The following is a 24,104-nucleotide window of genomic DNA, read 5'->3' as shown; positions in this document are numbered from 1 at the left end:
ACACATGCCCCCCTGTACCCCCTGCCACAACCACTCAAGGTCCTGAGCCAGGGCTCTGTGCTTCTCTCCCACAGCTTTTGGCTGTGGTGTTTGACACCTTCAATGACATCGAGAAACGCAAGTTCAAGTCTTTGCTGCTGCACAAGCGAACCGCCATCCAGCATGCCTACCGCCTGCTCGTCAGCCAGAGGGTAGGAGCCATGGGCTGGGGAGGGGTTGGTTCCTGTCCTCCCCTACTTGCCCAGAGCACCCCCAAGCATGGCCGGATGGCCAGGCCAGCGACTTTAAAAACCAGGAGCCCTGCCCTTGGGAGAATAAGCAGAGCTGGAGTGGATCTGGAGTGGGTGCCCCAAGGGAAGGGGAGTGATTTGGGTTCCACACTGCCCTTCCCTCTCCCCCAGAGGCCCGCCGGCATCTCCTACAGGCAGTTTGAAGGTCTCATGCGCTTCTACAAGCCCCGGATGAGTGCCAGGGAGCGCTATCTTACCTTCAAGGCCCTGAATCAGAACAGCACACCCCTGCTCAGGTAAGAGCAGATGCCTGGTGGGGGCAGCATGGCCAGACAAGGCATTCATGTCTAGGGGGAACTGGGGCATGTGAAGGCCCTGGAGGTGGGCAAGCCTATAGGCTTGTCAGAGACTCAGTTTCCTCCACAGAGATGGGTTTATTCATGTAGACTGGCAGACTGGGTTCATCAGGATTCCTTTTGCAAGTGACAAAAATCTAACACAAATCCCATTCAAACTGACTTGAGAAAAAAGGAGTGTATTGGCTCATGAAGTGGACTGGCCCAGCTGCTGGCCCTCGAACCCCCAGTGGGGTAGGATAGTCCCATGTGAGCCAGTGGACAGAGAAGGGTGAATACACTTCCCCCATCCCCCACACACAGCTGGCTGAGCCAAGAGATCTTCAGGGGCAGGATTGGCCTTCCAGGCAGTTGATGGCCAAGCCCTGTCCACAGCAGCGTGCTGTGGGCGGAGAACAAGCTCTGTTTGAGCTGAACTTGCAGCCCTGGGTGTTGCATGAAGGCCCCTGCTAAAAGGTGAAGTGTCTGTCCTCCTAAGAATCGTAGTGCTCCAGCAGCTGCCTCTCCAGGGCACTGACACTGTCTGCAGTTAGTGCAGTCGGTGTAGACTGAGTGGATTATGTATTTGTAGTACCTCAAGGTCAGAGGAGATCCAAACGCCTGCAGGTAAAGGATCCCTGGCACTGCGGTGCTGGGACTCACACGGTGTTCCCTCCCTTCCTCCTACCCTCACCCTGTAAAGGTGTCCATGGCAGGCAGGTGAGAGAACTGAAGCTCAGGGGAACTGCGTTCTGAGGTTTTTGTCCCTTTTTATTTTGCTTATGGCAGCCTAAAGGACTTTTATGACATCTATGAAGTTGCTGCTTTGAAGTGGAAGGTGAGTGCTCCTCTGAGACCATAGAAGGAGTGGACAGACAGGTCCCCAAGTGGAGCAGTGAGCAGGGGCACCCCTAGGTCCAGCTCTCTCCCTACTAGAGCAGCTCAGCCCTCAGCTTGGCATGGTACACTTCAGGGATCACAGGTGGCCCCCAGCCCCCATATCTGCCCTTACATTTGTGATGCAGTGTCATGGTTAACAGCACCAAATCTCACTTAGACCCCATTAGTCCCTGTGTGACATCAGGCAGGTTAATGAGCCTTTCTGAGGCTTGTCTTACCTGGGAAGAGGGGTAATGATAATCCCTACCGACAGAGCTATTTTCAGGGTTATATGAAAATAATGCCTCTGCATGGCACATTGTAAACACTTGGTACACACTGGCTGGCTGTGCTCTCATATAGATCCCTGAAGGCTAATGTTGTTCCCCAGTTTAGCAGGGTGAACAGGAAAGGAAACCAGTATCCTGGCTCCAGGGCTGGGCTCTGGTCCCTGGCCCTGACACCCTCCCTCCTGGTCCTGTTGTCTGCCAGGCCAAGAAAAACAGAGAGCACTGGTTTGATGAGCTTCCCAGAACGGCGCTCCTCATCTTCAAAGGCAAGTGGGCTTGAATATGGCAGGTGCTTGCAGCTGAAGGTTTTCAGAGACCACAGATTAGCCTCTGAGGAGCAGGTTCAGAGGGGGTGTGTGTGTGGTCTGAATGTCTGTGTGAAGAGACAGTGTGATTACCCCAGCAGGGAAATAAGTGTGGTAGGAAGCAGATTAGGAGAGAAATGGGTAACTTAACCCAACCAAGACATTTGGGGAATTTTTCTTTTTTCATACAAAAGCAAAGATATTCATTGAAGAAACTTGGAAGTCAGATAATTAGAAGTAAATGGAAATTTACACCCAGAGATAACCACTGTTAATTCTCTGATGTGTTTCCCTCTGTGCTGTTTTTCTGTGCATTTTTAAAACAATAGGGTGACATTATGTATTCTGTTCTGTAATCTGCCTTTTGATCCAGTATTTTTACCCTCCTCTTATGGAAGGATGTATACTTTTGCATGACCCCTTGAATAATGCTTGTGTAGTGTAAAGTTTGAAAATTTGAAATTGGGGGCTCATATTATGTACCTGACAATTACCCCTTAATTTCATGCCAGTTTCAGCAGTGGTCAGCAGAGCTTTGTCCTGCTCTCAGTTCCAGGTTGCCCAGGCTCTCCCCAGAGCAGCTATAGTCAGTGCAGTCTTGTCCGGGGGTCTGAGCAGAAGTGTGGGTACCACTCTTTGAGCATGACCCTCCTTCCTTCACCTGTGGGCTAAAGACCATGCTTACCTACATGCATGAAGAATGTGGTAGGTGGCTGCACCTGCCCAGAAGGAGATAATGAAGGATTCGGTAGGGGGAACATCTGTGTAAATTTACATTTTAACGTGTCTTTTCTTCAAATAGGCATTAATATCCTTGTGAAGTCCAAGGCCTTCCAGTATTTCATGTGTAAGTATGAAATATCTCTGCTCTAGGCCACTTTCCCCTTGCTGTTCTAGAAGTAGGAGGAGCAAGAGATTGGTCCTAGAGTCCTGTGTTTGACATTTTACTGTGGGGAATTCTCAGCATGTATGAAAGTGGAGAAAACATTGCCCCGTGCATGCCCATGCCTGTCACCCATCTGTATCCTCACTCCAGCTCATCATTCCCTCTCTAGACCTGGATTTTTTGGAAGCAAATTCCAGAACCACAGAGTTGATTGGTTCATATATCTCTTGAGTTCGTGTTAATCTGTAGGTTCTTCTTCCTCCCCTCATGCAATATTTAGGTGAGGAAGCAGGGTTTGTGTTTTGTGTGTTCCTCTGTTGCCTTTTCCTGGAACTTGGTAGTTATATCTAGAGCCATGCTGTGCAGTATGGAAGCTACTGGCCACATGTGGCTATTTACACTTAAGCTAATTAAAATGAAGAATTCAGCTTAACAGTCACATTTCAAGTGCTTAATAGCCACAAATGGCTAATAACTACCAGTTGGATGGTGCAGATAAGAAACTTTTCATTGTCACAGAAAATTTCCTTGGACAGTACTAACCTAGAGGCTTGATCCAATTCGGTCTTTCCAAGGAACTCTGGTTCCTTTTAGTGGGAAATGGTGTTAAAGACACAATTTGAGGTGCTGGGTGCCCATTGCTTGGGTTGGTCATTGTTTCTCTTTTTTAAAGATAAACTGTTGTGAGTTCATGCTGATACTTCACATTCAGGTCTACAGGAATTTAAAGATTGAGAATCTAGATGTGTACGACTGATTTCATCAATCTTACACATCTAGATTCTCTATCTTTTTTTTTTTTTTTTTTTGGAGACAGAGTCTCATTCTGTTCCCAGGCTGGTGCAATCTCAGCTCACTGCAACCTCTGCCTCCCAGGTTCTAAGTGATTCTCCTGTCTCAGCCTCCTGAGTAACTGGGATTACAGGTGCATGCCACCATGCCTGGCTCTTTTTGTATTTTCAGTAGAGATGTGATTTTACCATGTTGGCCCGGCTGGTCTCGAACTCCTGACCTGAGGTGATCCACCTGGCTTGGCCTCCCAAAGTGCTGGGATTACAGGCCTAAGCCACCACACCTGGCCTAGATTCGCAGTCTTAAAATCCAGGTTATCTTTGAAGACAATGAGACACCAACAAATATAAAAAATATCCAGGTTCCCAACTACACTGGCAGATATATTAATTTGCTTTATGTCACAGTCCCAGAATAACAATTGCAATGCAATCCCGATGATATAATTACTAGAAACCTCAGTCCAGGGATGTATATTCAGATTACTGTGGATATATTTTTTTTTTTTGGATGTGGCAAATCTTTATAATTTTTTTTTTTTTTTTTTTGTACTGTGGATTTTTTTTTAGACAAGGACTTAATCTGGCACTGCAATTTGGCACAGCCATGGTTCACTGCAGCCTTGACCTCCTAGGCTCACTCCAACCTCCCATTGCAGCCTTCTGAGTGGCTGAGACCACAGGTGCCCACCACCACACCCAGCTCATTGTTTTATTTTTGTAGAGATGGTGTATCCTCACATTTCCCAGGCTGGTCTCGAACTCCTGGCCTCAAGCCGTTCTCTTACCTTGGCCTCCCAAAATGCTGGGATTATAGGTGTGAGCCACTGTGCCTGGCCTTGTGTTTTAAGGTCACCTGGAATAGTTCCTCTCCATGTGGACATGTCACCGACTGGATACAGATTTGGATTTCTTTATGCCATATTATTTGTTATTTTTGGGGGATTGCTTTTGGCATTTAATTTTGTTTTATGGCCAGTCATGGTGGTTCAGACCTAAAATCCCAGCACTTCAGGAGGCCAAAGCTGGTGGATCACTTGAGCCCAAGAGTTTGAGACCAGCCTTGGGAACATGGTGAGACCCCCATCTCTACAAAAAATACAAAAAGAACCTGAATATGGGGAGGTTGAGGCTATAGTGAGTTGTGATTGCACCACTGCACTACAGCCTGGGCAACAGAGTGAGACCCCATCTCAAGGAAAAAAACCCAAATTTTGTTTCATAATTATGTAAATTAGGGCTGGGCATGGTGGCTTATGCCTGTAATCCCAGCACTTTGGGAGGCTGAGGTCGGCGGATCACCTGAGGTCAGGAGTTTCAGACCAGCCTGAGCAACGTGGTGAAACCCCGTCTCTACCAAAAATAGAAAAAATTAGCCATGCATGCCTGTGGCCCTCACTACTTGGGAGGCTGAGGCGGGAGGATCACTTGATCCTGAGAGGCAGAGGTTGCACTGAGTTGTGATGGTGCCACTGCACTCCAGCCTGGGTAACACAGTGAGACTTCATCTCAAGAAAAAGGGAAAAAATGTATGTAAAATACTTGTACGGGTTCCAAGTCAGATCTACCAAAAAAAGTATATTCAAGGAAGTTTAGTTTATATCCCATCAATTCCTACAGTGGATAACTTTTATTTATGGCTTATCCTTCCATTATTTAAAACCTGTAAGTTGGATACATATCAATATCTCTGTCTTTCACAATAGCATATTTTATGCCCTTTTTTCTGCCACCTGGCTTTTTGCAGTTAACAATATGCCCTGGAGACCAATTCATAGTAATATGTAGAAATGAGAGAGAGATCCAAGATGGCTGATCACTAGCAGCTCAGGCACATAGCTCCCAGTGAAAGCGCAGAGAACGAGAGGACGCCACACTTTCAGACGAATATTTGTAGCTCACGGACCAGGAGATTCCCAGCGGAGGAGCTCCACGGGTCGCCAGAGCGACTCTTGTGGCCGGCGCGGCGGTTTTGCTGGCGCCTTAAAGCGGCAGTTCTTGGTGCAGAGTCCAGAGATTCCTGGGCAGAACGGCACCATCAATCTTAACACCGGTGTCTTGGCCGGCGCAGTGGATTGCTCAGATTTCGGCGCTGGGAATCAAAAAGTTGAACGTCCGCTCAGAGACCTAGTTAGAAAGTCGGTAATTACAAAGACGACAGATGGATAAATATATAATCAAGGGAAGAAAGCAGCCTAAAAAGGCAGAGAATACTCAAAATCAGAATGCCTCTCCCTCTACAGGGGATCGCAATTCCTCATCAGTAACGGAACAAGGCTTAATGGAGAACGAGTGTGTTCCAATAACAGAAGCAGGTTTCAAAATGTGGGTGATGAGAAACTTCTGTGAATTAAAAGAACTTGTTCTAACCCAATGCAAAGAACCTAAGAACCTTAAGAAAAGGTTTGATGAAATGCTAACGAGAATGGACAATTTAGAGAGGAATATAAGTGAATTGATGGAGCTGAAAAGCACAACACAAGAACTTTGCGAAGCATGCACAAGCTTAAACAGTCGAATTGATCAAGCAGAAGAAAGGATATCAGAAGTCGAGGACCAGCTCAGTGAAATGAAACGAGAAGACAAGATTGGAGAAAAAAGGATAAAAAGGAATGAGCAAAGTCTCCAGGAAACATGGGACTATGTGAAAAGACCTAATCTACGTTTGATAGGTGTACCTGAATGTGATGAAGAGAATGAATCCAAGTTGGAAAATACTCTTCAGGATATCATTCAGGAAAACTTTCCCAACCTAGCAAGGCAAGGTAATATTCAACTCCAGGTAATACAGAGAACACCACAAAGATATTCTTCAAGAAGACCAACCCCAAGGCACATAATTGCCAGATTTATTAGGGTTGAAATGAAGGAGAAAATACTAAGGGCAGCCAGAGAGAAAGGTCAGGTTACCCACAAAGGGAGATCTATCAGACTCACAGCAGATCTCTCAGCAGAAACCCTACAAGCCAGAAAAGAGTGGGGACCAATATTTAACATCCTTAAAGAAAAGAACTTTCAACCCAGAATTTCCTATCCAGCCAAACTAAGCTTTATGAGCGAAGGAAAAATTAAATCTTTTGCGAACAAACAAGTACTTAGAGAGTTCACCACCACCAGGCCTGCTTTACAAGAGCTTCTGAAAGAAGCACTATACATATAAAGGAACAACCAATATCAGCCTTTCCAAAAATATATCAAAAAGCAAAGAACTTTAACACAATAAAAAATTTACATCAACTAATGGGCAAAACAGCCAGCTAGCATCAAACGCCGGTATTAAACTTATATATATTTTAATTGGATAAAAAGCCAAAACCCATCGGTATGCTGCATCCGGGCCCATCTTACATGCAACAATACACAAAGACTCAGAGAGAAGGAGGAAGATTTACCAATCAAACAGAGAGTAAAAATAAACAAATAAACAAAAAGCAGGAGATGCAATTCTCGCCTCTGATAAAGTAGACTTTAAAGCAACAAAGATCAAAAGAGGCAAAGAAGGACATTACATAATGGTAAAAGGATCAATGTAACAAGAATAGCTAACGATTCTATAGATCAACGAGATAGAAAATTAACAAGGATATTCAGGACTTGAACTCAGACCCGGAACAAGTAAACTTAATAAACATTTATAGAACTCTCCACTTCAAATACACAAAACATACATTACCACCTCACACCTATTCCAAAAGTGACTATATAATTGGAAGTAAATCACTCCTCAGTAATCGCATAGCATTTCATAGGTTTAAATGAAATATTGGTTGGCTGTTTGTTTGTTATCTTCTTCCCTTATTCCTTCCTGACTACATCATTAAGTATAATTATCAGTATACAAGAGGTTTTCAATACCCATTACTAAATTGCATTCTAGCCTGGGCAAGAAAGCAATACTCCCATTCTCTCTCCCTCTTTCTCTTCCTTTTTCCTCCTCCCCATTCTCTCTCTCTCTTTCTCTTTAAAAAAAAAAAAAAAAAAAAAAAGAAATGAGACTGGGCATGGTGGCTCATGCCTGTAATTCCAGGACTTTGGAAGGCAGAGGCAGGCGGATTGTTTGAGCCCAGGGGTTCAAAACCAGCCTGGGCAATGTAGCAAACCCCATCTCTACAAAAAATCACAAAAATTAGCAGGTGTGATGGTGTGCACCTGTGTTCCTAGCTACTCAGGAGGCCAAGCTGGGAGGATTGCTTGAACCCAGGAGGTGGAGGTTGCAGTGAGCCAAGATCATGCCCCATTGCACTTCAGCCTGGGTTACAGTAAACCCCGTTTCAAAAAAAAAAAAAAAAAAAAGTAATATGTGGAAATGTACCTCATTTCTTTTCTTTTTGCTCTCATAGAGGTCTTGCTCTGTCACCCGAGCTGGAGTGCAGTGGCACAAGCATAGCTCACTGCAACCTTGGCCTCCTGGGCTCAAACAGTCCTCCCACCTCAGCCTCCCAAGTAGCTGGGTCCACAGGTGCGCGCTACCACACCTGGCTAGTTATTTTTTTGTAGAGACATGGTCTCCCTGTGTTGCCCAGGCTGGTTTCAAACCACGGGGCTCAAGCAGTCTGCCTGTATCAGCCTTCCAAAGTGCTGTTATTACAGATGTGAGCCACTGTACCCAGCCTGTTTCTTTTTTATGGTTAAAGTATGCCACTTTATGAACGTATCATAGTCTGTTTAGCCAGTCCGCTATTGATGTGTCATTGAGATTGTTGCCAGTGTTTTGCTATCACAAATAGTGCTGTGGTCTACAGCTTTCAGATACATCTTCTATTTTTGCTAGTGTGTCATTGGAATGGTTTCTGAGAAGTGGGATTGCTAGGCAGACAGCCAAATGCATATGCAGTTTTGCTAAAGAGTTCATGCAATTATTTTAAAATTAGAAGTCTCTAGGGGAGGCCAGGTGCGGTGGCTCACGCCTGTAATCCCAGCACTTTGGGAGGCTGAGGTAGGTGGATCACCTGAGGTCAGGAGTTCAAGACCAGCCTGACCAACATAGTGAAACCCTATCCTACTAAAAATACAAAAAATTCGTCAGGCATGATGGTGCATACCTGTAACCCCAGCTACTCTGGAGGCTGAAGCAGAATAATCACTTGAACCAGGAGGCGGAGGGTGTAGTGAGCCAAGATCGCACCATTGCACTCCAGCCTGGGCGACAAGAGCAGAAAACTCCATCTTAAAAAAAAGTCTCTAGGGGAAAACAAATGGTTTCAATACTTGAATGCCTTGTACACTGTTCATCTTTTACACCAATTTGGAATAATCCCTATATCATAACTGGTCTTTATATAGTGACGGAGTGTTTTTAGAAATTCGTAGCAGTTTCTAGGTGAAAACACTGGTTGATTTAGCTCCCTTGGTAAGAGCACTGAGCAGAAGACGTTCCCTATCAAATGGGTGTGTGGAGCAGCCCTGTTCTCCCCAGCCCTAGAGAGCTCTAGGAAGTTAACCAGGGACCGCAGCTGTGACCTGCACATTTCTAAGCCCACCTGTTATTTCTCTGTCTTTTACGGGCCTGTGTATTTCAGACTTGGTGGTGGCAGTCAATGGGGTCTGGATCCTCGTGGAGACATTCATGCTGAAAGGTGAGCCCTCCCTCAGAAACTGGCCATGTCCTGGCTGGCACAGCCGACTGGCCCGTGAGCCGCTACCTCTCTGTCTTACAGGTGGGAACTTCTTTTCCAAGCACGTGCCCTGGAGTTACCTCGTTTTTCTTACCAGTAAGTTTCTGACGTGGCTTTGCTGGGCTGCTTGCTTTAAACATTGTCTGGGAGAACTTTCATTCAGTATAGAGCCTCATGGTTCTTTAAAACAGGAAGCTGTAAAGAGATGGAGTAATTAGTATGATTCCATCTCGTCCCTTTTTAAAACTCTATCGTGGTTGTCCACTGCCTTCTGGATGGAGTCCAGATCCTAGGCGTGCGTGGCCCTCCACTCGGCTCTGCAGCCCTGCCGCTTGCCAGCGCCGCATCCCTCCCTGCACGCTGTCGCCCTTCTCAGTGGCCTCCGCTCCCTGCTGCTCTCGCCTGCCTCTGGGCTGTGCACGGGGGTTTCCAGTGCCTGGTGGTGTCTCCCTCTGGCCTCTGCCTGACTCTCTTCTGTCAAGTGTTGTCGTTCCCTGTTGGCATCTTTCCTCCCACTGTGCTATGAGTTCTGTGCCCCAGTTGTGCTGGAGTGCAGTGGTTGTCCAGGTTTGCCCTGCACTGGTCACTGTTGCACACCCGGTACCCAGTGCCAGGCCCAAGATGGAAGGGGTGGTCAGGACACACTTGGATGGACAGATGGTTAGCTGGGCCCTGCCTGGAGACGGGGAGGAAGGATTTCTCTCTCATTTTTTTTGGCAGGATCTTTCTCTGTCACCCAGGCTGGAGTGCAGTGGTGTGATCATGGCTCACTGCAGCCTCAACCTCCCAGGCTCAAGGGATCCCGAGTAGCCTCAGCCTCCGGTGGGATTACAGGCACACAGAGCCACCATGCCCTGCTAATTTTTGTATTTTTTGCAGAGATGGGGTCTCACTCTGTTGCCCAGGCTGGTCTCCAACTCCTGGGCTCAAGGGATCCTCCTGTCTTGGCCTCCCAAAGTGCTGGGTTGACAGGCATGAATCACTACACCTGGCCAGTTTCTCTTAAGCAGATTGCACAATTGGTCACCATCTGGGCCCTCTCCTGGAGCACCTGCTCTCACGGTGGGACATGAGTGAGGCCTGGGCTCAGCCTGGAGGGCACGTGGCCAGCAGGGAGGCTACAGACTGCAGAGGAGCCACAAAGAGGAGATGGAGCATGGGGGAGGATGTGGCGGGGCTGCTGCCGATGGCCTCCTTCTGTCTGCAGTCTATGGGGTGGAGCTGTTCCTGAAGGTCGCCGGCCTGGGCCCCGTGGAGTACCTGTCCTCCGGATGGAACCTGTGAGTGGACAGCACGTTTCTGACCCAAAGCTGAGACTCTGAGGACGGCCACAGACCCTTCTCTGCACACCCCAATGTCCAGGCCATTTCTGGAATTGCGGAGGGAAGGTCTGAGGACGGGCCAAGCCCTGTGTCTCCCTCCAGCAGTCCTGCCCGAGGCTCAGAAACTCTCCAGGGTCAGGCCCTTGTCTGAAGCCTCTCACACCCCCCATGCCTGTCCTTCTGGAAATGGCCTCTTGAGGTGCCGCAGGCTGGCCTGCTCTTCCTGAGTCATTAATCTTTTTTGTCTTCCATAAAAACCACAATGCCCACAATGAAGAATGTTCCCCTGCCTCCCCCAATCAGCAGTGATGATGCTCACATGCCCCTCTCCCTGTTCCACAGAGCGGGAGGTCACTTTCCTGCCCTGTTAAAGCTAACTGGCCCGTGAAGTCAGGCTGCACTCATGAGGTCTTGGGCCGTGAGGGTGAGCAGGTTAACACACGCTGGGAGGAGCTGACAGCACATGTGTGGGCCCTGCGTGTCAGAGAGGAGAGAGGGTCCCCTGGCTTGGGCAGGGCGAGTTGTTTGGGGAATCTGCTCTCTTCCCTCAAAAAGTTCCTTGGGGTTGGGCTGGTCCGCGGTGTGTAACCAGATGTCTGTTGAGTGGAAGACGAGGCCTGTCTCCAGGGCTTCAGAGGCCGGGCTTCTTTCCTCCCTGTTGTCAGACCAGCAGGGGTCCCTTTGGAGGGGGTTCCTGGGCATTTCTGGCCCTGGGGTCAGCACCGAGGCCTGACCCTCGAGACGTGTGCTGGGACATTGCCTGGCCACCTTGAAACCCTAGGGATGTCAGGAAGTTCTTCCTGCAGCCGTCCAGGGCCTGTTGGTGTTGCTATGTCTGGGCTCCGTGGGAGGGTAGCTGTGCACAGGGCCAGGGAGGGGAGCAGGTACAGGGAGGCTCAGGGCCATGGGGTGGAGCTCAGCCTATCCCCTCTCACAGGTTCGACTTCTCCGTGACGGTGTTTGCCTTCCTGGGACTGCTGGCGCTGGCCCTCAACATGGAGCCCTTCTATTTCATTGTGGTCCTGCGCCCCCTCCAGCTGCTGAGGTGATGGGGCAGGGCAGGGCTGGAGATGGAGACAGAGAAATAGAGGGAGGATGGGAATGCCATAGGATTGGTCTGGGAAGTGACCCAGAACGGGCCAGAAGGCTCACAAGCCAGAGTCACAGATGTCACCCCCTGCAGAAGCACCATAGGGTCACCATCCCCACCCCTGAGGGTGTGCAGGCTGCCTGTGCCCCTCACCTCACTGCACCAGGTGCCTCTGGGCATAGAAACCCAGCCCATGACTCATGTTCGCCCCACCCGAGGTGGCATTGCACTGGCCACAGGAGCCCATGTGCTCAGTCACAGATCACAGAGCCACAGGTCTGAGGGTTGGAAGGGCCTTTCAGGGACCTGTCACGCTTCTCTGGCTCAGCCTTTTGTGGAGAAAAACCCTTGTGTGAGTCCCACTGACTTCCCAGGGACACCAAAGGAAGTGCCAGGTGAGCCTGCCCCATTGATGGTGTCTTTTCCTTTTTTTTTTTTTTTTTTTTTGAGATGGAGTCTTGCCCTGTCGCCCAGGCTGGAGTGCAATGGCACGATCTCACTGTAACCTCTGCCTCCTGGGTTCAAATGATTCTCCTGCCTCAGCCTCCTGAGTAGCTGGGATTACAGGTGCCCGCCCACACCCAGCTAATTTTTGTATTTTTAGTAGAGATAGGGTTTCACTATGTTGGCCAGGCTGGTCTCGCTCCTGACCTTGTGATCTACCCGCCTCGGCCTCCCAAAGTGCTGGGATTACAGGCGTGAGCCACCCTGCCTGGCTGACGGTGTCTATTCCTAATGAGGGCTCCCGAGGTCCTGTGCACTCAGAGCCTGGGTTTGCTTCTTGACCCTCCAGCCGCAACCCCATCCATGACCATTGCCCTTTCCTCTCCCTAGGATTAGAGGGGACGCGCGAGATAGGCGCTAGGAGGGGTGGTGGCATCTATGGAGGAAAAGCCTCCCCCTTGGCATGTGGGGGTGGCCTGGAGCTGGGCCTGAGTATCCACGTCCCTCCCACCCTCTGCCACCCTTCTTTGCTGGTAGGCTCCCTTGCACCAACTCCCTGGGGAACATGGGCTTGTCCTCCCTCGTTCCCAGGAGCAAGGCCTTGCTCCTGTCTGAGCCTGCAGCTCTACTGCAAGGAGACATGGCCTGGCCCTGCTCCTCTTTGTGGAAGGGCCCCACCTAGCCAGTGTCCTAGGGCTGCCATCGTCCCTTCCCTCATGCATGAGTCATCTGAGCCACGCTCGGGGCTGGTGGAGCCCGGGGAACAGACGCAGGTGGAGGAGAGGTCCTCACCTGTCTTCACCTTGCGTGTGGAGGGCAGGGCCGGCAGGGAATTCTGAGGGTGGGGGCGGAGGCGTGCGCCTGTGTGTGGAGGTGACGGGTGTCCTCTTTGCTCAGGTTGTTTAAGTTGAAAGAGCGCTACCGCAATGTGCTGGACACCATGTTCGAGCTTCTGCCCCGGATGGCCAGGTACTGCCAGCCCCCAACCTGGCCCGCAGGTCCAGGTGCCGTGTGGCAGTGCCCCGTGGGGGCGGGAGCCGAGTAGCAGTTGGGGGAAAGGAGTTCCACAAAGGACCGGAATCGGGGGCCTGATGGGGCTGCAAGGAGCCGGGAACCCTGACCACCACAGGTCTCCTGGGCACCAACATTTTCTCCACTGACCTGTCTAACATATTTAGTAGGGAGGGCAGGGAGCTGTCAACTCGCTTACCGCCTGTGTCTACATTCACAGGTAAGGGGTCACCTGTGAGTCTACCTTCACAGGTAAGGGGCGAATCTCTGGGAAAGGGGCATCTGTTCCTAGAGTCCTGACTTGAGCTGTTTTTCACCCCAGAGCTGCCCCACGAGGCCCCTTCCCCGCAGGCACTTTCCAGCTGGTGAACTGACTGGGGGCGTGGCCCTGCAGTCAGCCCTGGGGTCCGAAGAGGCCGGGGCTGTGGAGGAGCCATTCCCTCCCGCCGACCTCGCGTCACCCTGCCCCTGTCGCCCCACAGCCTGGGCCTCACCCTGCTCATCTTTTACTACTCCTTCGCCATCGTGGGCATGGAGTTCTTCTGCGGGATCCTCTTCCCCAACTGCTGCAAGTGAGTAGGCGGTGACCGGAGGCACCTAACCCCAGGCAGCCTGCATTTCCAGGGCAGAGGGCTGGCCAGGGCCAGAATTGGCGTCCTTATGACCTTGGGGTCCTTGGGGTTGCTCCTCTCTAAGCAGCCACCTTGCTTTGCTTTCAGGGCTTAGTTGAGTGTAGTGAGCTACACGAGGGACCTGGACTTGGGGTCCCTGTTTCCCCATCCCCCCAGGTAGGGTTGGGAGCCATCAGCTCACCCTCTGCCAAGGGCTGGAGGCCACCCCTAAAGTATTCTGCATTCCGAGGTCAATTCCCATGGCTTCCTCCCACTTCTCTCCTGGAGTGGCTGGGGACCTGGGCCAAGACCAGTCTTCTAGGGACATGTGCAGGAAGGTCATCGAGCTCAGGGATGGAGAGCAGAGAGTGAAATCTCCCATGAGCACTCCCTTTCTCCTAAGCTGCCATAGTGAAATCACTGCACCGCCATTCATTCATTCTCAATTCAGAGTTTGCTTACATTTGGTCTTTGCAGCCTCAAGCACCTATAAAGAAACAATTTTACAAAGACACTGGTAGCTTTGAGACCCAGTTTGAGTGTCAAGCTTGGTCTGGAACCAGAAGCCTATAGCTGTGGGTCCAAGACTTTTGAGCATATCGCAGTCACCAGGGAGCTTAGTGCAAGCTCCAGGCTTCACCTGTGCGTCTGATGTGCGCATGTGGGAGGAGGCTCCCTGGTGGCCCAGGCACTGAACTTCTATAAACATTAGCATGGATATTAACAGAACAGCCATAAAGGATTGGAAGGAAAGTGGCAAATACGAGCTCCTCAAAACAGGCTGGAGTGCAGTGACGCGATCTCGCTGCAACCTCCACCTCCTGGGTTCAGACGATTCTCAAACAGGACCAACCTTTTCAAATACTTGCTCAGGCCAAGTATCAGGGAGCCCCAGTAGGGAATTCCTTCCCTGGGACTGTGGCCTGGTGCCCAGACTCAAGAGCAGATCCTAGACAGGGCAGGTGCAGAGGAGTCCCTTGCCTCTCCTCTGTCCCCTGCAGGCAGCAGTGAGAGAGAAGGCTGCGCCTGCAGCAGAGAACTGCTAGGTGACAGGTGACAGAGGTGCCCGGGGCTCCCACCAAGCCCAGCTGGCAGGAGTGACCAAGGGCCTTCCTCTAGCAGGGCCCAGGCGTGAGGTGGAGAGGGTTAGGCAGGAAAGCAGGCTGCGGCCAGCACAGGAGGATCCTGGGCCAGACCTCAGTTTGTTTCAGAGTTCTGTCCTCTCTGGAGGTGACCGATCGCCTTGTGACCCTCCCTCCTTTCTCCCTTGTGCTCCGGCCAGCACAAGTACAGTGGCAGACGCCTACCACTGGCACAACCACACCGTGGGCAACAGGACCGTGGTGGAGGAAGGCTACTACTATCTCAATAATTTTGACAACATCCTCAACAGCTTTGGTGAGTGGGAAAAATCACAGGGGGGACGTTCCCTGGGAACCCCGTCCTTGTCACCACGGGTCCTAGAGGTGATGTAGCGAGTGTCTGGACCTCTCCCTCCAGCACCAAGGGCCACACTTTCTGGCGCCTCCCTGGCCCAGGTGGAGGGCGTGGTCTGCCCAGCCTTGGCAGTACAGCCGAGGCCGGATCCCGGAGCGCACTCGGCCGCCCGCTTCCACTCTTTTCCCTGATACCTTCTCAGTATTGGAGAAGAGAAGAGCTGCAGGCCTTAGCTGGGTGGGGTCCCCTCTTCACAGTGCCACTGACAGGGTGGGACCCAGCCACACCAATGTTGCACTGCCCACCCCTGTGAAGAGGAGAACACAACCAAACAGCCTCTCCAGAAAAAGGGCATGCCCCCATGACACCCCAGAGCTGTACCCAGTAAGATCCGGATGGGTCTGGTGTGCACAGGCTGCCGAGGCAGAAGGTGTGCCCTCTTGGGGCCAGGCCATAATGGCAGAGCTCCCTGCGGAGCCAGCGCCCCACAAGGGCCTTGCCCGGTCCTTCCTGGAGCTCACAGCCCAAGTGGGCATATGGTGACCCCTCGTCTTAGCACATGGCACCCGGGATAGGTGACAAGAGGCCACTCAAATTCAGTTTGAAGTGGGGTCTCATCAGGATGCTGCTTTCTCTCTTCCCTCGGCAGTGACCCTGTTCGAGCTCACAGTGGTCAACAACTGGTACATCATCATGGTAAGAGCCCGGCTGCTTTGGGGGTGTCCTGCCGCCAGCCCTGGGTCTCCCCTCACCCAAGGTGTATCGTTCTTCCTGTATCCTGCAGGGCTGGGGGTCTTGAGTCATGCTGCGCTGGTGTTCTGTGGGGAGGCCACAGTATGGCTGGACCCCGGGAGCCACCCCTCCCAGCATTGGTGGACTCAGCTGTCACTCCCGTCTCCCTGCATGTTCCCAGCAGCCAGGAAATGCCACTTAGACTCTGGATCTCTGTCCCGTATCCCCCACCGTAGAGATGACTTTCCCTCTAGAGACAATACATCAATCATTGCCGCTCTCTATTCCATTCCTTAAACTCTCCCGACTCCCAGCCCTATCGGGATGAAGGCTGCCCTGGTTCTGGATCCAGCTGTCCAGGGGAGCGGCCGGGGCTCCTTCAGCAGTCAGAAATTAGCGTTAGACCCAGAGGGGCGAGTTCCCTTTCCTCCGTCTCTCACAACCAGCCGCAAATCAGGGTGGGGTCTGTGAAGAACTGGGGAGCCTGGCTCCGGGCCGGGGCCATGGGGCAGCCTATGCAGACAGGGACCTGCCCTGCTGGCACGGGTCCCCTCACTGGCTGCTCCGTCGGTCTCCAGGAAGGTGTCACCTCTCAGACCTCCCACTGGAGCCGCCTCTACTTCATGACCTTTTACATCGTGACCATGGTATGTCCCAGGCCCCAGAACGCTCTTTGCCCTTCATCTTCCATGTCACCAGCTGCCCCTACTCCTCAGGCTGCAGCGTCAGGGAGTGGGGCTGGGTCCCATCTGGCCGGGCTCTGTTGGGGGTGGGCCGTGCAGCCACAGCCACCCACCCGCCCTCCCCTGTCTCCGCCCCTCCCTCCCTGTCCCTGGCCAGGTGGTGATGACGATCATTGTCGCCTTCATCCTCGAGGCCTTCGTCTTCCGAATGAACTACAGCCGCAAGAACCAGGACTCAGAAGGTCTGTGCCGGCATGACACCTTGGGCGTTTGTCTGCCGCCCCCCCAGCTCTATCTGTCTGGGTGGCCTTCTAGCCAGCCATCAGGCTGTCCTTTTTCGGCCGTCTGGTTGTCCAGCTTATCTGTCTGGCTTGTCTTTCTAGGTCTCGTATTTGCATTAATTTTCAAATAGTTAATGTCAGAAAACACGGTCGATCTAACTTTAAAATAAAAACAGTGATGTCACAGTGGGAGAAGAATCAAGTAGTAGAGAAAGGCTTACGTGGTGGCAGCAGCCCGTGTCTTGCCTTCCCCCTCCCGTCCTCCAGAGGCGTCTCCCTCTTAGCTGTTTCTTCTTTTAGTCATCTCCACGTTTCTCAATAATAGGTTCACACTATGGTTCTTGATTTAAACGGTGTGAATATTGTTTACGGCACCGGCAAATTGTGTTCCTGCTGCAGCTGGACGGTGCTGGCTTTAGTGACTCTTCCCAGATTGCATAGTTTTCTGTGTACTGATCCTCCCTTCTTCCCAAATTCACCATCAAAACTGTCCACACTTGATCGCTCGAGCTCAGGAGGTCAAGGCTGCAGTGAGCCATGATCACACCACTGCACTTCAGGCTGAGCAGAGTGAGACCCTGTCTCTTCTTTTTTTTTTGAGATGGAGTCTCCCTCTATCTCCCAGGCTGATGAGCAATGGCGTGATCTCAGCTCACTGCAACCTCCGCCTCCCGGGTTCAAGTGATTCTCCTGCCTCAGCCTCCTGAGTAGCTGGGATTACAGGCACCCGCCACCATGCCCGACTAATTTTTGTATTTTTAGTAGAACGGGTTTTTGCCATGTTAACCAGGCTGGTCTCAAACTCCTGACCTCATGATCCGCCCGCCTCGGCCTCCCAAGTGCTGGAAGTAGCCACCGTGCCCAGCCTGAAATCCTGTCTCCTAAACAGAAAACCCCGTGCCCACACCTGTTACTACTCCTCCTCAGATATCTGTGGTATCAGACCATCTGGCCATTTTCTTTGCTTGGAGGCCCCTTCCTGTGGTCCTGTAAGCTGCCGGCTAGACCTGCGCTCCTGACCTCACAGCAGAGGGAGGGGAAGGGAAGAGGGCTGAGGCGAACAGGACACCAGTGCAATGTCGGCTTAGAGAGGGAAACTTAAGACCCCCCGCGGAGGGGCGCAAGGAGGATAGTCGAACGACACCCAGCCAGGTTGGTGGCTTCAGCCCCAGGCCCTTCCCACACCCGCCCTCCCTCCCTGCAGTTGATGGTGGCATCACCCTTGAGAAGGAAATCTCCAAAGAAGAGCTGGTCGCTGTCCTGGAGCTCTACCGGGAGGCACGGAGTGCCTCCTCGGACGTCACCCGACTGCTGGAGACCCTCTCCCAGATGGAGAGATACCAGGTGAGGAGGCCAGGCCCTGGTCTGAAGGAGGGAGGCGGGCTTCAGCGTGGCGTAATCCCTCCCCTCAGATGCTGGTAACATCTTGAGTGACACAGTTGCAAAAGCCAGAGAACTGGGAGAGGCCAACTGTGGCACCAGGGGTGGGTCCTGAGCATCTGCAGCGGAGCCCTGCAGCCTCTGCTCTTCCTTAGCAACATTCCATGGTGTTTCTGGGACGGCGATCAAGGACCAAGAGCGACCTGAGCCTGAAGATGTACCAGGAGGAGATCCAGGTAGGAGCATGGCCGACCGCGCTGTGAGTCTTCCCCCAGCTTCGTCCTGGGAGGGGCAGGGAGCTGCTCTCCAGGCCTCTGAGTAGAGGAGGAAGGCTGGTGGAGAGATGTGGCTCATCCATCGGGACCACTGCTGGGGTTGTGTGGGACCTGGGCGGGGCCGCTCAGCCTTGAACCCTGGACTGGCTCACAGCAGAGGCAGCTCTCCCATCTGCCTGCTGCCATGTCCCTACTCCCTAGGAATTCTCCAGAACCTCCTCTCCATCCCTTACTCTGAGTCCAAGCTGCAAACTCAAACGTGTGTAGCAAGAAACACAGTGAGCATAGAGGAAAGAGCGGAGACGGTTGTGAACTGGCAAGGATGTCCTGTCCAAAGGGGCCAGCCTCTTCCCAGTTCCAGCGAGGGCTGCCCAATAGGAAGAAAGCCCCAGTGCTCAAGCCACTTGGTGGTGGTTTGTTTTGAGATAGAGTCTCACTCTGTCTCCCAGGCTGGAGTGCAGTGGTGTGATCTTAGCTCACTGCAACCTCCACCTCCTGGGTTCAAGTGATTCTTCTGCCTCAGCCTCCCGAGTAGCTGGGATTACAGGTGCACAGAACCATGCCCGGCTAAATTTTGCATTTTTAGTAGAGACAGAATTTCGCTATGTTGGCCAGGCTGGTCTCAAATTCCTGATATCAAGTGATCCGCCTGCCTTGGCCTCGCAAAGTACTGGGATTACAGATGTGAGCCACTGCACCCAGCCTGCCTTTTCTTTTTTTTTTTGAGACGGAGTTTCGCTCTTGTTACCCCGGCTAGAGTGCAATGGCGCGATCTCGGCTCACCTCAACCTCTGCCTCCTGGGTTCAGGCAATTCTCCTGCCTCAGCCTCCTGAGTAGCTGGGATTACAGGCACGCGCCACCATGCCCAGCTAATTTTTTGTATTTTTAGTAGAGACGGGGTTTCACCATGTTGACCAGGATGGTCTCGATCTCTTGACCTCATGATCCACCCGCCTCGGCCTCCCAAAGTGCTAGGATTACAGGCGTGAGCCACCGCGCCTGGCCCTTGCCTTTTCTTAAATTAGAAGCCAGAGGTTATAATCATGGCCTTAGACGGGTACACTGTTTGACATTTCCAGGACGCCTTCACATTCCTGTTGGAGGGCGAAGGTTAGGTGAGGCATTCAGCACGATGCAGTTCTGAGCCTCAGTGTCTTGGGTGTGAAACAGGGACACAGTTCCTGCCAAGCTCAAAAGGGGTCACCCGGGGGACCCTTTCGTGAAGGACAAAAGGTTATGCTCATAAACAAGGGATGAGGGTTGTTCCTGCCTGGGCCTGTTAGAGAGCTGTGATGCGCCAGCCTCCAGACACTAGGGGAAGATTTCATTGTCATTTTTGCTTCTGGGGCCAGATTCAAAATTCTCAGCATTTCTGAGCCTGTGACGGGCGAGTTTCAGTACCAGCTGGGTGAGGCTGGCAGCCCTGCCCCCTCCAGCCTGGATGCTGTTGGCTGTATGACCCTGCAGCTCGAGGACCTTGTGGGGTGGGTGGGGCAGGGGGTGGGGTGCAGGCCTCAGCGCCCCCTCTGCTCTCTGCTCCAGGAGTGGTATGAGGAGCATGCCAGGGAGCAGGAGCAACAGCGACAGCTCAGCAGCAGCGCAGCCTCCGCCACCCAGCAGCCCCCAGGAAACCGCCAGCGCTCCCAGACCGTCACCTAGCCCAGCACCCGAAAGCCGTCTCTTCTATGCAATAACACAATAGTATTACTCTACTTTGACGTCCGGAACTGCGTCGTGTGTACACATACTCACGTATATGCACATATTTATATAGAGGAAGAAAGCAGACAGACGAGAGGGGGCTTGGTTTATAACCACCTTGCCCTGTTTTCCTTAACTCCACAAGCCAGTTTGGTGAGGGGTGGGGTGAGGCCGCTAGGTCTGAGCTCTTCCTGCTGTGGAAGGCTCCAGAATCCCCTCACCAAGGAGACCCCTTACCTGGATCCAGCTGACTCTGCGGGGCTTGCCTCCCGCGTGGGCCAGCCTCCACCGGCCACGTTCAAAGCCGTCAATGCTGCTGCTTCAGGCTCACGTCTCTCCGACCTGATGGCATCCCCGCCCCTGCTGCCTGCGGCCCATGCCACAGGTCCTGTGTCTTACTTTAGGGACAGAACCACTTAGGAAGGAAAGAACCCCCAGTCTCCAGGGTAGTATTTCAATGTATATGATAATGTCCTGGAACGCTTCTTCGGGGACCAGTGCCCAGGACCTAATGGAAAAAGGAACTGGGGTGATTGTGCCCATGTGGCCAAAGCTCAGCTAGCCAGTGCCGGGCGGCAGCAGATTACACTGCGCGATCTCCTCCCTCGGCTCTGCAGGCCTCCCACCCAGCCTTCTCTGGCTTAACCCTTGTTGGCGAAAATCCTTCCACAGTGGCCTCCTGGGGGACACAGACCCCGGAGGAAGGGGCGTGAAGCAGAAGGTGGGGCTGATGCCTGTAAGCCAAACAGCTTCCTGGAATGGGCTCTCTTGACCAAATCCCTTTTGCGATTTACCCGTTCAAGCAAAACGACATTTTGGTGAATTAAAGACTGTGCTAAAGCTGGTAGCAGGTCCTTCACACGTGTGCATTAGAAATGGGAGCGACCAGCAGAGAGACGCTCCCTGTGGGACGCAGCAGCCCCGTGGCCCCGACCCAGCTGCCCTCCCTCCCTGCCTCTGCTCACCCCAGAGATTTCCGTAGCAGGAATGGTTGGTGCAGAAGCAGGTTTGAATGAACTCTGTTAACATCCACCACTCCTCCCCGCCACGGCACCTTTTGGGAGCTCTGTAGGACATCCGAGCATGGTGGAGGTAGGAGGGTTACCAGCTGTGGTGACAAGCGGTGGTGGCCACAGAGGCAGAGTCAGTGCAGAGGCCGCTTTGGTTCTGCTTCCCTGGAGCACAGCACAGGTTCCGCAGCAGGATGGAGGGTGCAGGGGAGGGACACGCGTGCACTGTGGGCCGTTCTGGGCCACAGGTGGATGCAGGCTCCCCCTGGCTTTGTTCTTTTCCCAGTCACAGAACGGGCAGGGTGGGGCCTGACCCCAGGGAGCAGTGCCTGGTCCCCCAACCCCTGCTCCCTACCACCTCCAAGACCAAGCTGGGTCCCATAGCCAACACGGCCTGGTTCTCCCCTTCACGGAGTTAGTCCAGTGGTGGGTGTTTGTTTGTTTTTAAAGCACAGCCTTATGGGAAAACAGCGAATCATTGAGAATCACTGTGATTCCTCCGGGAGTCAGACTGGCTTTGTCCTCTTCCTCTGTGGAGGCCCATGGGCCATCACCGGGAGCTCCACATCCAGTCCCAGGCCAGAACCCCCTCCCTTTCGCAGAGAGGGAACTTTATTGAACAATTGGGTGCCTTTTAGCTTTTGTGTGTTGAAATGGGCATTTTGGAAGCAAGGGTCAGAGGACAGCTTCTAAAGGTGTGAGAGTCTGACCTGAGCATCTGGGCCTCAGACTCGGCCCTTCCTTCCCAGGGGTAGAAACCTGGAGGGGCCAGCAGCACCCTGGGGTCTGCCCAGGGGAGTTGAGAGCCCCAGGTGGGAGGGTCTATTCCAGGAGGAGTAGCATCTCCGCCCTGTTCAGAATGAGTTAGCTCGTCCATTCTCCCAACCCTGTCCTGAGAAAGGACCTGCTTTTGGCCAGGACCCGACAAATAACCAAAGGTAGCAGTGTCAACAGGCCAGAGTCCAGCCAGGGTGGGCGGCCTTGTCATTGAGGCTAGGGACAGCTATCCCCCGGTTACCCCGGCCCCCCACAAGCAGGGAGCGGGGGTCTCCCATAGGCTGTGAGCTCTGAGGGCCCTGGGATGTGATCTAGCTTAGATGCCCTCTCGCCCCTGATGTCACAGTTGAGTGCACCCAAGTGACACTCGCTCTAGGGCCTCAGCCTGGCGGTGGCGGCAATGGCACTGTGCCCTCCCCAGCTCCTTGCTTCCCCTCCCACAGCCCCAGCCTTACTCCACCATGCGGACAATCATTTTGTACGGATCACGGGAGCAATGCTGTACGGTTTTGTACATTGGTGATTTGTTACTTAGAAAACCCACTGTGTCTCTGGATTTCTGGCATATTAATAAAAGAGCCTCTGCTTTGTAAACGTGGCTGCTGCCTCTTGACTTCCGTGGCTTCAGGTATTGTGCAGAGAGTGGCTCCATCCAAGGCCATGGCCATTCCTGATCCTGCCTCAGCCCCGCCCCGAGCCCTGCCCTGGGTCAGCCACTCAGCGCTGGCCCCGGGTGAAGAAGAACTGGTAAAAGTTGGGTGTATCATTTTCTCTATACTTGAAATTTTGAATTATTTTTTTATTTGGAAAAAAGTTTTATTTTTTTCTTTCCCAGCATAAGGCAGTTGCAACCTAAGAGTTGCTTATTTCGGCAACATAAGGCAGGGTCATTGCGTGACAGCAGGAAGGCACGAGGGCTCCCCATCTGTCCTTCCCCAGTTCACAGGCCTTGGAGCCCGCCCAGGGACCCCCCCGAGGGAGGCACAGGCACAGTCCTATGGACTCCTGCTTGGCAGCTGGAGAAGCAAAGGTTCGGGCACAAACAAAGGAGTTGTGGGCGGTCAGGGGCAGAATCCTAGAGGAAGCGTCTGACCACCGTCCCATGTGGCAGCTGTGGGCATAGCAGTGCCTTGGGCTGATGGCGTTTCTGGAGCAAGTGGGTTCAGTGACGTGTATTGCCACAAATGGCACCCGCTGCTTTTGGCTTTATAGACGTGGCAAGGAGAAATTCAAAATGAAGTATGTCTTGAATTTTGTTTCTGGCAGATAGTGCAGCTCTGGAGCTCAGCCCTCAGCGGCCCGATTCCCAGGGGTCTGAGCCACCCTCGTTCTCTGAGGGCTGGGCAGCCACTTGTGCCCTGAGAAGGTGCTAGTAGGCCTGAAGCTCAGGCAAGGGGAATGGGCAGCGCCTGTGTCTCGGGGGCCTCCAGCATGGCCTGGAACACACCCAGCTGATCTTCCCCAAACTCCAGCCCTTCTCAGAGGGGTTCTGGGGGTCATTCAAGGGGGCCTTCTAGCTTCTCTCTGGAACCCTTTGTCCAGAGCAAAGCCTGGTTTCCAAAGTCCCCAGGGCAAGGCTGTTGGGTGCTGGCAGCGAGAGGGACAGAGCAGCTCACAGCAGTGACCTCAGATATCCAGCAGCAAAGACTGCGCACTTGTGCCCACAGGAGCGCTGCAGAAATGCTCTGGTCCTGGGCATCCCCTGGCAGGAGGGCAGGGCTCTTGCCTGCAGTGAGGCCACAGTACTAAGTGGCTTCAGTCACATGCTTTTCAGGTGAATCACTCCAAATTCAGTGAGGAGGGCCACGACAAGGAAGTTCACGTAGAAGAGGAGCAGGCAGAAGCCGTAGACTCGGCTGAGCCTGAAGCACTGCAGTGGGACTGAGACCAGGGAGAAGACGAGGCTGAGCCCCAGGGCACCCGCCAGGACCCACACCAGCAGTCCATCTGGCTCCAGCTGTGGAAGAATGAGGGGAGACAAGCTGGGTCACTGCCTGTTACAGCTCCCACCCCACCTC

General features: G+C 52.7%; 2 protein-coding genes across 14 annotated transcripts in view; one reads left to right on the top strand and one right to left on the bottom strand.

Moving 5' to 3' along the window:
• Positions 1–21,723, top strand: part of TPCN1 (two pore segment channel 1) — a 77,410-nt gene extending 55,687 nt beyond the window's left edge. For all 8 annotated transcript variants that reach the window (XM_064379768.1, XM_064379774.1, XM_064379769.1 and 5 more), the window contains 18 exons: positions 75–191; positions 402–526; positions 1,355–1,403; positions 1,937–2,000; positions 2,842–2,886; positions 9,236–9,292; positions 9,374–9,427; positions 10,539–10,611; positions 11,591–11,698; positions 13,085–13,156; positions 13,681–13,770; positions 15,092–15,207; positions 15,896–15,942; positions 16,557–16,625; positions 16,819–16,903; positions 18,147–18,286; positions 18,478–18,558; positions 20,141–21,723. In XM_064379768.1, coding sequence (XP_064235838.1) covers positions 75–191; positions 402–526; positions 1,355–1,403; positions 1,937–2,000; positions 2,842–2,886; positions 9,236–9,292; positions 9,374–9,427; positions 10,539–10,611; positions 11,591–11,698; positions 13,085–13,156; positions 13,681–13,770; positions 15,092–15,207; positions 15,896–15,942; positions 16,557–16,625; positions 16,819–16,903; positions 18,147–18,286; positions 18,478–18,558; positions 20,141–20,257 — 1,509 coding nt within the window. In that variant the 3' untranslated portion in view covers positions 20,258–21,723. The remainder of the gene's footprint in view (positions 1–74; positions 192–401; positions 527–1,354; positions 1,404–1,936; positions 2,001–2,841; positions 2,887–9,235; positions 9,293–9,373; positions 9,428–10,538; positions 10,612–11,590; positions 11,699–13,084; positions 13,157–13,680; positions 13,771–15,091; positions 15,208–15,895; positions 15,943–16,556; positions 16,626–16,818; positions 16,904–18,146; positions 18,287–18,477; positions 18,559–20,140) is intronic.
• A 1,112-nt stretch (positions 21,724–22,835) lies between these two features.
• Positions 22,836–24,104, bottom strand: part of SLC8B1 (solute carrier family 8 member B1) — a 37,039-nt gene continuing 35,770 nt past the window's right edge. For all 6 annotated transcript variants that reach the window (XM_064379778.1, XM_064379775.1, XM_064379776.1 and 3 more), the window contains one exon: positions 22,836–24,043. In XM_064379778.1, the coding sequence (XP_064235848.1) occupies positions 23,846–24,043 (198 nt within the window). In that variant the 3' untranslated portion in view covers positions 22,836–23,845. The remainder of the gene's footprint in view (positions 24,044–24,104) is intronic.

The sequence above is a fragment of the Aotus nancymaae genome, unplaced genomic scaffold (assembly GCF_030222135.1).
Source record: "Aotus nancymaae isolate 86718 unplaced genomic scaffold, 86718_ANA_hifiasm-v0.15.2.pri h1tg000021l, whole genome shotgun sequence".
NCBI lineage: Eukaryota > Metazoa > Chordata > Mammalia > Primates > Aotidae > Aotus > Aotus nancymaae.
The sequence above is the reverse complement of the archived record's forward strand: the minus strand, read 5'-3'. Positions and strand labels throughout refer to the sequence as shown.